General features: G+C 35.8%; 1 protein-coding gene across 1 annotated transcript in view; it reads left to right on the forward strand.

Annotated features, from left to right (window-relative positions):
- LOC140154037 (uncharacterized) overlaps positions 1-15,654 on the forward strand; it is a 137,029-nt gene that overhangs the window by 73,376 nt on the left and 47,999 nt on the right. Inside the window, exons 28-30 of the mRNA XM_072180150.1 lie at positions 12,129-12,403; positions 12,598-12,752; positions 13,709-13,871. Of these exons, the coding sequence (XP_072036251.1) occupies positions 12,129-12,403; positions 12,598-12,752; positions 13,709-13,871 (593 nt within the window). The remainder of the gene's footprint in view (positions 1-12,128; positions 12,404-12,597; positions 12,753-13,708; positions 13,872-15,654) is intronic.

Below are 15,654 nucleotides of genomic sequence, written 5' to 3' on the forward strand. Positions count from 1 at the left end.
ATTTTAAATTGAAGATTTATCTTAATTAATGGTGCCTTTGTTAAATATCATTCCTGCATGGGAAAGGGCATGAATGAGATTGATACTTCAGCATGTTTTTATTTTTCTACCCTGTGTTAGCAAATAGTTAGACATGCAGTCTTAGACAGGGTGAACTGAAGCTGTAAGCCATTGTCTGACATTCTGAATTGGATTGGAGTTGGCCATGTTTGACTGAAGTGGCTGAATATCTTAAATAACCTTACAATACATGGGACAAGTGGCAGAGGAGTTTCAAACCCAAGTAGATGGGAGAGGAGTGTGTCAAGGGTGTCTACTATAACCCAGGACTGTACCTGATCTCTTCTGCATTATATTATTAATTGATGATAGATGATAATGTAGAGTAAATAGGATGGGGAGAACACAAGAGTGTGTAGTTTTGGAGGAGAGTTATTGGATGATGAGCGATTTGTAGATGGCCAAGCAAGTATGGTACAGGTCTACAAAGATTGATGGAAGGCTTGAATGGAAGATTGAAAGAATATGACATGAAAATTCATGTAAAGAAGTTCAAAGTAGTGGAGACATGATGTGGGCCAAATTTTAAGCATCACCATAAATGGACAGCAGAAAAGCAATTAACTCAGCATGGGAAGAGTCGTACTAGAGCTCGAAGACTAGAGCAAAGACTGGCATGACAAACAAAAAGAAAACTCTGCTTTCCAAAGCTTACAAGAAGGACATAAACAGATACGAGTTGTAGTAAGTCAGTAGTTTGGAGTGTGGCCTGACATGGAGCTGAGACATGGACACTGCAGAAAGAGGATACATGTGATGAAACTGGAAGCTTGCGAAATATGGGTGTGGAGAAAACAGTACTTTGGAAAGACAGAAGACATATAAGATTTATATACAATCAGAAAGAAGAATTGGACTGGAATAGATGGAATAGCGGAAGGAGGGAAGGAATTAAGAAACAAAGAACACACAAAAATGGAAATGCCTGATGAAGGACAGACAGTCGCTTGTGGAGTTAAAGCAGGGTCTATGGTTAAAGTGAACAGCTGAAGACAGAGGAGAATGGATTACATTGTTGATGGGAACAGCGAATTAACCTGCCAAATAAGGCATAACATTACGCAAGCAAGCTGGGCTACATGTGGGCATGGTCATGATTCTATATATTCGCAATGTGCACTGCTTTGCCCGTTTCACAAACATTTCAATGGGAATTTTACTTGATCAATTTAGGAGGAATGATGAATAATCTCTTCAGTTTCAATATCATAGAGTACAAACAAGAAGTGATGAAAACATGATTGTGTTGTTGAGAAAGGAATGAGGAAACATATAAACTCGTTTTGTTTCAACATCAGATTTTCTTTACAAAGATTAAATTGCAGCATTATAATAGACATGCATACTTCAAGTGGATAGTGTTTAAACTAGAAAAAAAAAAAAAAAAAAAGGCCAATATCATAAAACTAAAAAAAACAGTTTTTGGAATACTGTGCCCCAAGATTAAGAAAAAACAAAACAAAAATGTTTGGGAAGAGTGTTTTTTTTGTTATGATGTACCTTTTTTTCTTACACCAAATCTGTATTTATTTTGCGATTCATTGATGTCCTGCCTTTATAAAAAAAAAAAATGTATACTTTTATATGTCTTGCGTGAATAATTACAAAGTTATAGCACTTTTACTCCATGCATGTCTGAGAGTACACAGCCACCTTAATACAGAAGCTCAATGCTTTAAGGGGGTACTACACCCCTGCCCAATTTTGTGCCTATTTTTGCATTTTTCTCAAAAATTATAGCGCATTGGGGACAAGTAAGATATGTATATTATTGGGGCAAGGACTACAACTACTGCACTGGAAATTTTATTTCAGCACAGACAACAGTTGTGGAGTTACAGTCAAAAATGAGGGAAAACCAATATTTGATCAATAAATCAATAACTACTTGCTTTGAGTAGCTGAATTTTCAGTATAGTAGTTGTAGTCCTTGCCCCTATAATATACATATCTTACTTGTCATCAATGCGCTATAATTTTTGAGAAAAATGCAAAAATAGGCACAAAATTGGCCAGGGGTGTAGTACCCCCTTAAATAAATTTTCAGAAGCTATCCACATGCCCCAATATCTGAGTGCTCTTATTAGTTATTTTCAGTTTTTTTAGATCCACTGCAATGCATGAAGGGATAGCACTTATTACTTAGAGGATCCTTGTGCCCATCTGATCACATTATATCCTACCTATCTCAATATGCAAGAGGTGTCAGGCTAATATAAAATTACTATAGCAAATAGATCTTTTCTGCCCCATAAAACTTCTTATCTATAGGCCTATAGGTTGTGCACGCACAAACAGAACAGTGGAATCCATGGGGCCAGCAGACACATTATTTGACATAATCTGACACGAGCAAGGGGAATGATTCACTTGTATATGTATTGAATATAGAATTAATTTGTCCTGATTGAGCACCATTGTCTCATGTTAAGTTATGGTTATTGAATATAAAACTCAGTTAATTTGTCCTCATTGAGCATCATCATTGTCTCAAATTGGTTGTTGTCTTGCATTTTTATTTAGGTTTCAAATTTCATTGTTTGGTAAAAATATCAACGGAAGAGCTGCCATACACCTTCCAGCATTTTCCTCCATAATGTGTCTGTTTATTGAATTGTGTTCAATATTGTTTTTAATGTATTGTAATGTGAAATTTTAGTATATTGCTACACAGCTACATCTCTATTACCACTAGGCCTACATACACAAGGTCAAGTGGTTGTAATGATTTTAAAGGAAGGTCTAGTGAACTGCAAGTTTTGGTAGCGAATCCATTAATTTGTTTATGCCCTCACAATTCTTAGGGTTGGGTAGCATACTGCAAGTTATTTTCTTTTCTGTAAATCTAGCTTACTTAAATGTTATATCACCATTTAGCTATTGAAAAATATACTGAGCAAAATGACACTTAAAACATCCCTATATAGCTCATACCATTGTGGAGATATGGCCTTTTCAAATAGAAAATGAGGCGAATATCATACTTTTTTCCAAATCAATTGTCACCCGAACCTTTGAGTTTCTACTCCTGCTACGAAAATATAGAAATATATGGATCCCATTCAATGCTTTTAAAATTGTACCGTTGTTACCCAATTAGCATAAAAAAATTAGGCACTATTTGATAGTGTTCATGTTCATACACTCACAGGAAATTAGCAAGTCAAAATATTTGTCAACCCAAAACGGCAATTTTCGGCCAAAATCGGAAAAAAATTATTTTTTTTTTCCTCAAAAATATTTACAAAAATAGGGAGGTTTAAGTGCCAAAATCTGAAACTAGATGCTATTTTATCTTTGGAAACATACAAACAATCAAGAATTATTGTTTTCACCCCATTTTTTTCACACATTTGTCCGCCAAATGTAAGTCAAAGTTTGAACGCTGTCTTATTGGTATTTCCTTGGTGTCAAATATAGCTGTAGTGAATCCAAAATTGCATCAATTTTAATTGAAATGTCCTTTTTAAATTTCAGCTCGGTTTTTAGTATTTTTGTAATATAGCTTTTGTAAATATCATATTTATCAATTTGAAAAGTAGGAGCATGTTGTATATACATGTATAGTCAATGTTTACAGTGATTTACATTTCTTAACTTCATAGCTATTTTCAAATCTACAATTACTTTCCAGTCAATGAGTCAGTCAATGAGTTCAGTTTAGTAGTCAGTTGTGGAATATAAAAATCAAGCCAGTGTCTTGACCTAGAGTAAATGTCCCATTGGGAAATATTGATAGTATTTATATAGCCCAGTCGTGTGCTGGTCGTGTGTCACATTCACTGCCCTCAAAATACCATACAGGTTTTATGCACTCATCAAATGTTCACAGATGAATTGGCGAGGAAAATGGGGGGGTATTCAAACGCGTCATTTTGATGGAAATATTTAGGTCTTCCACAATAAAGTTTAGGGCTATTTTTGTCATGTTTGCTATGATGTGTTTACATCAAAGTATTGATTTGACCAATATCTCCAGATTGACCTGACAATTAAAGGAAGGTGACCTGATATAATTAAATATATAAAAAAATTCTAATCAAAAACTTATGTATAACATAAAATGTCATCCCTTCCAAGCACTCATGCAAAAGGAACATGTAAATGTTTTTTGTAAATGTGACTAATTCCTAATGGAATTACTGACATTTATACAGCGTGATATTGGTAGTCTACAGTGTTTTTATTTTAAATGATAATCATCATGATCATGTAATATATTGATTTCAAGTGAAAGGCCCTATTTTCCACATTAACATATAAGTTAGAAGTTCCAACTCAGTGTATTTCCGAAGATATCATCAAAAAACTGCCTAATTAGTCTCAAATGTGGTATACCATATTTGAGACTAATTCTGCAGTTTTTGACGATTTCTTCGAAATATACCAATTTGGAACGCCAAATTCCAATAAGTTTATGAGAAAATATGAGCTTTCATCTAGATCTGATACCAAAATCAGCATTTTGATAAGGTAAAGTGGGGGATGAGATTGTCAATCAGGTTACCCACCTTTAATTTACAGGATGGTACGATTTCTTCATAGACGTGCGGTTTTCACCTTTTATGCCCAAAATAATGTGCACAGTGCACTTGCATTTAGGGGTGGTTCAATAATTATGTATACCCATAGAATGGTGAAAAGTGGCAGGCTAAAAGGGGAGGCGAGCGATTTTTGGCACAGATATTTGGCACCATTTCGATATTAAACCCTAAAAAGCCGTGTAAAACATATCATGAAATGCTCAAATATGCAAAATGTTCTTTTTGATGCACTCACATCACATGATAATTTCAGGTTTTAAATTGGGGTTCCCCAAAATCTAACATGTGTAAACAAAGGGCAACGATTTTTTGGCAGGGCGTGGCAAAGATTTTTCAGCATGTTAAAAAGGCCAGTAAGGATTTTTTGGCATAATGAAAGGGAGGAGCAAGCAATTTTAACAGAACATTAAGAATCACTCATCATGCACAGTCCCTAAAATAATTTGCAGAGGATTGGCTTGAAAATTCAAACAACACATCTTTAATTCATGTCTACACTTGAAGACCTGAGTGTCCATATTGGCATCTTGAGATATTGGGGCTGAAGACGTCCAAGAGAATACTGGAAGAAAGCTTCCTCTCGGTAAGCAATTTCAAGTTTGTTAGAAATAAGAAAAGTTAAACTTGAGATATGATCGTTTAAACTTTTTAAATAAGCTAATTTGGAAACCGCAAAAAAAGCCATAACATTGATACTTCTCAGGTACATGGGTATAGGTAAGAAGAATCATTTTGTATATCAACCAAGTAAATGTCTATAATATTGATCGATATATCATTTTTGTACTTACAGTCTACTTGCGCTCAGGTCTTCACTTTCACATAGCATTCAATGATAATAATTTTTCTACTGAAGCAAACAAAAATCTACATTTTGATGTGGGGAATAGGCCTTGGATTTGATCATCCTCACCATATGAACAGGCACTTGCACAGACATACAAACATAAATCACCCCAGTACCCCACTACAGTAAAAATGATAATGTGCCCATGCTGTGGAAGATGACTCCGCCCAAGAATACTTTGGGGATAAGCCCATACATATGCATTGACATGGGTGCATAGGGTGGTGGTTGGATGGCTGTATGAGGGATAGGAGGAGAAGTTTAACAATAATGTAATCATAGAGCTAGAAATAAGCCTTTTAAAATAACACATTAGGATACATGGTGAACAAATGGAAGGATTTGACAGGTTTAGGAGGGGGTGTGAGAGTCACGGGAAACATTTTATCAAAATGAGCTAGGTCTTTCCGTCGGAGTGGGGACAATGAGGTCAAAATATAAAAGTTGACGAAATTTGGATTTTTTTTTCAAAAAGCCATGGAAAGTTTTAGGAGGAAATATTTGAAGAAAAATACTTTTTTGGATTATCAGAAATTGGGGGCGGGGGGGGGGGGGGGCTGTGTTTGGTGAGGCCACATAATTTGAAAATTTGTTTCATGTCCCAACATTTATTTATTTTTTTGCTAAATGAAAAAAAATACTGCAGTTTCCATGTGATATTGACAGTGCTAGCAGTTTTCAGTATCTAACAGGAAAATGATGAGGCCCTATATTTAAGATTATGAAGGCCAAGGGTTAGACTCTTTTAAAGTTCTACAAAAATACTTGCAAGTGATTCATGGTGAAAATTTAACTTGTTTATCAACATTAGGCCTAACCTTAAAATTAAATATGATAATAGAGGGAAAAAATATGGACTGATCCCAGAAATTGAGGAGTGGACGCAAAATTAATTGATTGAAGGGATCAATTCCCGGCGATCATTTGATGAGAGGCAGTTGAAAAATGGCCCAGAAGAGCAACAACATATATTATTTACTCTTGACCTACACATAACTAAGTAAGACCTATATGAAATTCATGAATACAAAACAGTACTAATTCAAGTCTAGTCTAATATTATTTTCTTCAGATTGTCTGTGCCATTTGATTTATCATCAATAGTAAAACTCCCAATATTAGAAAAACACAGTGCAATATACTTACAGATGTTCTTCTGCCCAATATTTTTTGTAGGGATTATAGGCATACATGTTATATTTTCAAACGTTATTTCTTTCATCACATGAAAAGGGAAATTTACATTTCATTTATAATATACCCCAGTATTTACACATACCATGGTTATGGTTACACTAGCTCTGAAAATGCTATTAGCCTTTGACCCCTAGCCAGGTTCACCACAGGGCCGCGTAATTCAAACGCTATTTATATCTACTACATGTAGTATGTAGATCAAGATGCATGAAGTTATGACATTCCATATTGTATACAGTGCGTATTGGGCAATAATATTTCTTGTCTCACACTGTTGTCTGCTGACCGACATATTCAATTGAATAAGTATTTTAAAAAAGCCTTTCATCCTCAATACCGGTAGCTTCATATTTTTTTAATGTTTTAATTACAGTATTTATAAGAATGCAGGAAGGGTCACTTAATTATAACTACTTATATTGAGCAGTTTTTGAATTAGTATTACCACCGGCACCATCTCGTCAAAAGTAACAAAAGAGCTTTTAGGAAATGTATACATGGTATATGGAAAACAAAGATTCAACATAACAAAAAATTATTTACACACACTCTCAGAAAAAAAAAGGTGCTACTTAGAACCTTTTTTGTCCTGTATGTAGAACCCTAAGCAGTAATAAGGTTCTAAAAAGAACCTTAAAAGGTTCTATAAAGAACCTTAAAGATTTAAATATAAAGAACCTTAAAGATTTAAATAGGCCTGGGGATATTCTAAATAATTCGGTTCTTACATTATGCAGACTGGGGCAGACTGGCAGACTGGGGCAGACTGGCAGACTGGGTTAGAATATGAGACTAGTATCAAAATGTACCATTTGGTATTACTAGGTTAGAACTACCCCTAATGGTGGACACAAATTATCAAAGTCATGTCAGGGTCATACAGGCTCAAATTGCCACAGATTGTTGCAGGTTCATAAAAATTGGTGTGAAGGAAAGCGAGACAACAAGCTACAACAATTCGTTTAGAACTTAAGGGGCTGTGCAATAATTATGAGCCCTGGGTGAGAGTAAAATTCAGGGGGGAAATTTTTGGCGAGCCAAACGGGGGGGGAAGCAATTTTTGGCAAGCCGAGAGGGGGGCAAGCCATTTTTGGCACACATTCATGGGGCGCCTTTTGAATAAAACGTGCTAAAAAGGCTTAGGAAAACGGTACGGTACTGAAACGCTTTAATATGCAAATTTTCCTGCTCGCTGCGCTCGCAACATTTATCAAGACCATTTAAGGTTTGTAAATTGGGATGTGCAAGGGGGGAGGCAAAAAAATGTTGGTGGGCCGAGTGGGGGGGGAAGCATTTTGTTGGCGAGCCGTTTCGAAATTTACCCCCCCCCCCAACACACACACACACTGGGGGGGCTCATAATTATTGTACAGCCCCTAAACATTTAAATACTGAAAATAGAATGGGAATAGATTTAAAAATATTGGGTAGATATGTTACATCAAATATTTTACATGAATAAAAAGTCTGTAGGGTGATAGGGTCACTAACACTATTAAGATTTGACAACCACTTTCCATCCTATTTATCATAAATCTAGGCCACCACACACTATGGACCACAATGACCCCATCCCAATAGCCCAATAACCTGAATTAAACAATCATAGTGCAAAATTTGACCTGAAGTTGCAGAGTATGAGTTTTTATCCCCATATTTAGAAAGGTCATTCAATGAATGTACAAAAGTATTGGGGTTAAAGAACTGTGCCCCTGATAGATGAGCATGTTGTGGATCCTAGCGACACTATTATCCATTATAATACTAAGAACACAAGAGGATGAATTCCTAGCATGAGGGTCAACCCAAATATATTGCTCAATACAATAGGGGTATTTTGTTAAATAATTGAATTGAATTGAATACATACAATTATTAAGTATGACATTGTACCTGTTTGACATAGTACCTGTTTACACAGCAACTGTTGTAAAAAATTACAGTTTTATAATGATGGAAAGTATTTCATGAACATGCAACAATCCAGTCTGCCAGTCTGCCACAGTCTGCCAGTTTGCCAGTCTGCATAATGTAAGAACCGTAAATAATTCATTCATTCAGGGACTCATCACAAGGTTAAGAAAAGTAAAACGTAGTGTTAACCCTTTTGGTACTAAAAAATAATTTTCTTGGATAAAAAAAACTTTTTTTCTGTTCTACTAAGAACCCTTTGAGGGTTCTTTCTTTAAGATTCCTTAAGGGTTCTTCAAGCTTAAGGTTCTACAAAGAACCATTTTCTTGGCTACATAACCTTTGTTGGTTCTACAAAGAAGTTGAAAGAACCCAATTGACACCCAATGGATTTTAGAACCTTTTAAGGTTCTTTTTAGAACCTTATTACTGCTTAGGGTTCTACATACAGGACAAAAAAGGTTCTAAGTAGCACCTTTTTCTGAGAGTGCATGCTATAGGAATAGCTTGTAACAATGTGTAAATTTGGATAAAAAGTCTCAAAAATGGGCTAAAGATAATTAAAAGTACGGACATTTTGACTTAATAAAAGAAGGAATTCAGACATGAGAAGGAAAGGCAGCATCTCTGATACTGGGAAATACTTGTAAACATTGAAATTAGTAGTAAATACCTGGACAAATACTTGGTTTTGCAATAATTTATGTATACATTTTAGAAATAGTTTTTTTTATATTAACACATTTTCATATTCTTATCAAATAATTTCAATACATTTTAGAAAATGCCATTCATCCAAAACAGGCAAAATTATATTTCTCATGTGAGTGATATTTGTCTGTGACAAAGAAGTTACAGAGTAAAAGGCAAAACATTATTTCACTGTAAAATACCGGATAAAAACATTACCGTTCCCATCTATATAACTTTTCTCTATAGGAGTAATGGTGAGTGATAATTAGTGTAAGATTTTTAAATGTCCAAAGTGAATACGATACGATATATAATTTTTGTAACATGAATATGTTAAATATCTATATATATATAGGCCTATAAGATGGATAGGGTGGGGGTGGGGGGGGGGGGGGGGGAAAGTCCACTTTTTAAATAAAAGCCAACTTTCACACAAAACCAGGTCTACATTTCCAAAAATCCAAACACCTGGATGCCATTAATTATTGCTGCCCACCCAGTAAATTATTTTCCCTAATTTGAGGGCAAAAATAGATTAAATTGCCAACCCAGTAAATTATCCTTATACCTCCCTGCAATCCCCATGCATATAAAAGGCCTACAATTTCAATTTTCGCTTTTTAACCAAAAAAATAAAAGAGATCAAGACAACAATGTTATATACAGTGGAATCAGTAACATCTTGGATAACAGAAAAATTTTCCTTGATTTCTTTACTAGTTCAGACTCAAACACTATTCTCAATTAACTTTAAATCCAGAAAACAAGTTAATTGGGCCACTTTTGGCAGTTTCTTTTTTTTAATGTCTTTGGGTGTCTTTCTTCCATGGTACAATCCATCTGCGAACAAATTAACTTCTATATATGCGTAAATGTCACCATTGTCATAGCTGTATATACTATATATAGCATGTCCAAAAACAATGACAGGAAAATCAGGAACAACAACAACACTTAGGAATTTCATCACTATACTACTTTTGCGTGTCAACAGTATAAACTTAATTTTTGGGCTCTAAACATATATTTTTAAGCAAAGCCAGAAGCAGGGTATTTCAAAATCAAATAATTATAACCACCATACCATGTTCTTTATATAGATTTTGTACCAGGATTTTGTATTTACTTCATCAGATAATTTATTATAAATGTTAGTATGCACTGTAAAATAATTTTACAGTGCATGTGTAAATAATGTTTATACTGTGTAGTATGGCTAACATGTAAATACTAGCAAGTACACAGCCAGTTCAAATTTCCCACTTTTAACTACAAAAGATCAAATAGGGCGAGCTAGGGGCCAGAGGTTAACATGGTAACATGATAATGGAATGTGTGTGTACACTGCCATTAAAGGTGCACTAGTTATTATATTAACAGTCTTTAATAGTGTTTTTAAAAGTCCATAAGCTATCTAATCATTGAATATTGTGTAAACAATGAGTTATAAAGGGGAAAGAAGAATAATTTTATTTAAAATGGAGAAGCAATAAGCATGGAGCTGCATGGTAAGAAGCTGTTACACTGCAGCGTTTGTGATACAGTGGGGCCTAGTCAGTTGCAAACCTGAGTATGAGACCACATGAACCCTATGCTTTTATTATTTGAGGCCTATCTACACTGAAGTCTGAAGTGAAGATCCTGTTATGCCAAAGCTTAGCATCAACCAGCACAAACTAAACCCCAAAGCTCAAAAAAGGGTCGGTGCTCTGTGTGGTTTAAAATGTAGATCATGAAGCTGAAGTCTCTACTACTGTTCTGAGGCACACGTCTACCCCCATTGGGAGTTTCATCATTAGGTCAGCCATATATGCCACAGCACAGACCCTGGAATCCTGGTCACTACTTATAGCAACTAGCTTGTAATAGGCCTATAGATAACATAATAATGAGATCGAATTGCCTTTTTAAGGAAAGATTTTATGTTGGAAATTTTCATGCCATATAAAAAATGGGATAGAGAAAGGTTTCCTTCTAATTTTTATTGTTCTGAATCCAAAAATCTGGATTTGTTTTGGCTAATTCCTAGGCCTACATATTGGTTTGGCTAATTTCTACAATTCAATCCAAATTGTTCCAAACTATTCCGATAACTCTATCTTGTTCCGACTAATTCTGATAACTCCGGATTGTTCCAACTAATTCCTCTAACTCCGCATTGTTCCGACTAACTCCATTAAGTCCGGATTGTTCCGATAACTCCAAATTAATCCGACTAATTCCGGATTATTCCGACTAATTCCGATAACTACGGATTGTTCCGACATATTCTGATAACTCCGGATTGTTCCAACTAATTCTGGTAACTCCGGATTGTTCCGACTAATTCCGGTAACTCCGGATTGTTCCGACTAATTCCGGTAACTCCGGATTGTTCCGACTAATTCCGGTAACTCCGGATTGTTCCGACTAATTCCGGTAACTCCAGATTGTTCCGACTAATTTCGATAACTCCGGATTGTTCCGACTAATTTCAACTAACTGCGGATTGTTCCAAATAATATCGATAACTCGGAATAAGTACAAATAAATATTGCAATTCCGATAACTCCAATATCGGACTCCGAAATGGGAATTAATACCCTGTCGTGGGGCCTAATATAGGCACAAAGTTTAAGAACAATCTATTCAATACAAACATTTTACCTTTGGCTGATCTCCGATGACCTTGAAATGACCTTCTTAGTAAGTAAGTAAGTGGATATTTTATTGGACTAGTCGTAAGAAATCACAACTAACAATTCAGACCTTCTTTATGTTTTGCATCATATCTGAATGATTCATACATGTAGTAATAAAAGAACTTTAGTTTTGAAATAACCAGATAGTTTGTATGGTGTTATTCCTCATGTTCATTTGTTTTTAACATTTTTCAGGAACGGCGATTACTCAGATTGGGTTATTGTTTTTGGAGACAGAATAATTGATCAAACATCAAATGATGAGCAATTAAGATCTTTTGACGCTGTCATCATACATCGAGATTATACAGGTTATAGACTTCATCATCATGACATTGCATTGTTACATCTACGTGAGCCAGTTACATTTACTGATTTTGTTCGACCAATTTGCCTAACAAAAACTTGGAAAGAGATAGATTCGTTCGAAGAATGTTGGATTGCAGGATGGGGCAGTGTCTATGATCATGGTAAGTATACTTGAGTGTGATGCCGTCATTGTCTCATATCCATTTATTAATGAAAATATAAATAAAATGCCATATGAAATAATGTTTCTTCTAGTCATTTTAGATCTACATTCAAGAGCTAGCCATATGTGATATCAGCACCATTTTGTCATATCTAGTGAGGCGACTCATATAATTTACACACTTTTTTACAGGTTTGAGTTCAAATATCTTGCAACAAGTTGAAGCACCATTGCTGTCCCAGGAAGATTGTCGTGATTATCACATAGATAATTATAGGCCAGATTTAGCACCACCTGATACAGAGATATGTGCTGGTCATCTTGGTAGTGGGCCAGGTGTTTGCAGGGTAAGTCAAGCCCCAGAAAACTCCTATTTCCTGTTCAGTACAAAATGGAGCAGACAGCGTAATGACTACGCGGCGTTTGACTTTAACTTGGCCGTTGACATATTGGATTGTTTTGCTACGTTGGGGGAGCATCTGTAAAATTTCCGTAATGTTGAAGATATTTACTCTATTGGACTTATGTCTCCTGTTTACAATTTGAAATAGTGTTTTGTTAAATTCCACTATCTCTGGACTCCTGTGGTCCCAAATAAAACCACACATTTGATCAGCATTGCAATCATAAACAAATCATCATGGTTATAAATTAAAATGTAAACAAGTCGACTGGAGCAGATGACAAGCTGTGCATTGCAAGCCAGAAAAAATGGCGGACATCGTGAATTATATATTGTATAAATCCTATGCTGTCATCTATTATGATCTAACATGGATTCATGGTTACCTGACGAGTCTCAGATCGAGTTGATCTTTTTTCCAATGGGAAATTCCGTTCAACTTAACAGGTCTGCTTTTATACCCTGGTGTCCTGTGGCATTTGAAGAGTATAGTATTTTCCCCAGGAAGAGAAATAGGTCTTAGTGTGGAAACAGCTGCCTCAACGCGTTAACATCGCCAGCTCGCCGAAAGTAAAAAATTCTAGAAAACCTTTTCGATATTGAGCTAACTTGACACCATGATAATAGCTCTATCAAGATCGAGGACATATCGCAGCTAAATGAAGCCAAATATAACTTGGATATCACAAGATATAGGTCTTTTAGGGTCGTTATTTGTTCGATATATTAAAATGAACTTAGGATATCATTTTTAACTTCCCACCCTAGCAGTTCAAGTCTTGAATCTGTTGAATCTATGAATAAAAGTTGACTATTTTTTTCAAACTAACATCCACTTAAAGCCGACGTTTCGAATTATCTTAAATGATGCACACAATATATGTTTGTTCATTTTAATAGGGTGACAGCGGTGGTCCTTTGGCTTGCCGTGACAGTGAAGATAATCGATGGCATCTTGTTGGAATCACCAGTAAGGTTGTGGATTGTGGTGAATGGCCTGCTTTGTATACCAGAGTTTCCCGATTCCATTCCTTTATTGAATCCACCATCAGACAATATGAAGGTAACAACTATGGTTGATATATTAACATTATACACCGACATCGCCCGGTTAATAATTATATTATACAGCCAGAGACACTGAAACGAATACCCGTGATTGATACACGTGAATGTGCTATGCACGATTGATATTCAGACGATAAATCTTTGGATACCGGGATAGAAAATGATGAATATCTCCCGTAAATGATTTCGTATAAAGAAACCAGATTTGGTTCCTTGCACTTGAACATATATGTTCAACGAATATTATCGTCGTTAGCTAGCGTCTTGAGAAAGAAGCTGGCGTCTTCTTGACTCAAAAACTGACAGAAATATTCTGATTTTCTGATGTGAGCGCTCACTCACATGGCGTTATCACACAGAGGTCACACACAGCGTAGTGTGAGCACCCCCTCACATGGCGTATACAAGCTCACTTTACACACAGAGAAGTCAATTACCGAGCTATTGTCAGTAGCCTTAGTCGGGATGTCCCTAGGCTCATTATGCGTCTCAAAGGTCGGAACAAAATGGCCATGCGTGGCTGTGGATTCAACCTACCATGGCGATTTCTGCCATGAAGATATCGGGCGATGACACTGTGCATTAGGTTGTGCATCCATGTACATGTGATTCAAACTCAAACCAGTAATAATTGTTGTATCGCGTAAAGCGCAAACAGGTCTCAAGGAGCAGGACATCATTTATCATTTAGTAGACATGAGTTTAATATGAAAGTGAAATCAGTTATCCCAAACAGGCCCAGATTCACACGATACAAAGCCTTTTGTGCGCGACACACTGTAACACATATATCTGGAATCGGGGGAACACTTTCAGAAATCTGTTCCGAAATAATTTTACCTTTCAGTTATATAGTAACAACAAATCAGGCATTATTTCACATTGCAGCACTGTCTGTCATCTCCATTTACATTATCCTTTAGCCACGGGGTTTTTCCCATCATGTATTCAATGGTCACATTCTTTTAAACGGTTCCAAAAAAGTAAGTCCAATTAAGTATATCCAATTGATTTAATATATCCAATTAAACGATTCCCCTTTTTAATGGTTTCGGATAAATGAAAGTGATCAGACAGATTTCTAGTAATATGAACCCTTAAGTAATTTTTGCCAGGGGCCAATTGCCCCCCTGCCCCCGGCAGCTACGCCACTGCCACCAATACTTTTAAATATTATATATATCTTGGTGAGTCATGGCACACTGACATCTCTGACGATCCAAGCCTAAATAGTTAGCTTTGATGATGTATATATACCGGATGATGTAAAAATAAAGGCACCTGATATTATATAGGCCTACATATTAGTACTGATATACGGTATACGCTGGCGAAATTACGTAATTAATCAGATTAATTAACAAAGCAATAGGTGAAAACAATTTTGAACATATCGCGCTGCACTACAAGCAGGTTACACTCATCACCTGTGTATGTCTGCAATCATAGATTGAATACAATTCTAATCTTACAGGTGCAATTGAATGAGTGGTCTTTTCAAAGATACTAATCTTACAGGTGCAAGTGATCAACATGATATGGTTCAAATCTTCTGGAGCATGTCTGGATAATGATTTGAAATAATGACCTTTCGTGCCTTTCGACCTTTTTCTAATGTTATAATGTCACCATGGATACGAACTTTAAGCTATCCAAACAAATGAGATATGAACATTTGCAGAATTAACCTGGGTTTGTTTTTGCTATTTCAGTTTTTAAATTTGATGCATATAGAGTTTGAGTTTTATCTCGTAAGAAAGGGGGATAATTACTTTTTG

The sequence above is a fragment of the Amphiura filiformis genome, chromosome 1 (genome assembly GCF_039555335.1).
Source record: "Amphiura filiformis chromosome 1, Afil_fr2py, whole genome shotgun sequence".
NCBI lineage: Eukaryota > Metazoa > Echinodermata > Ophiuroidea > Amphilepidida > Amphiuridae > Amphiura > Amphiura filiformis.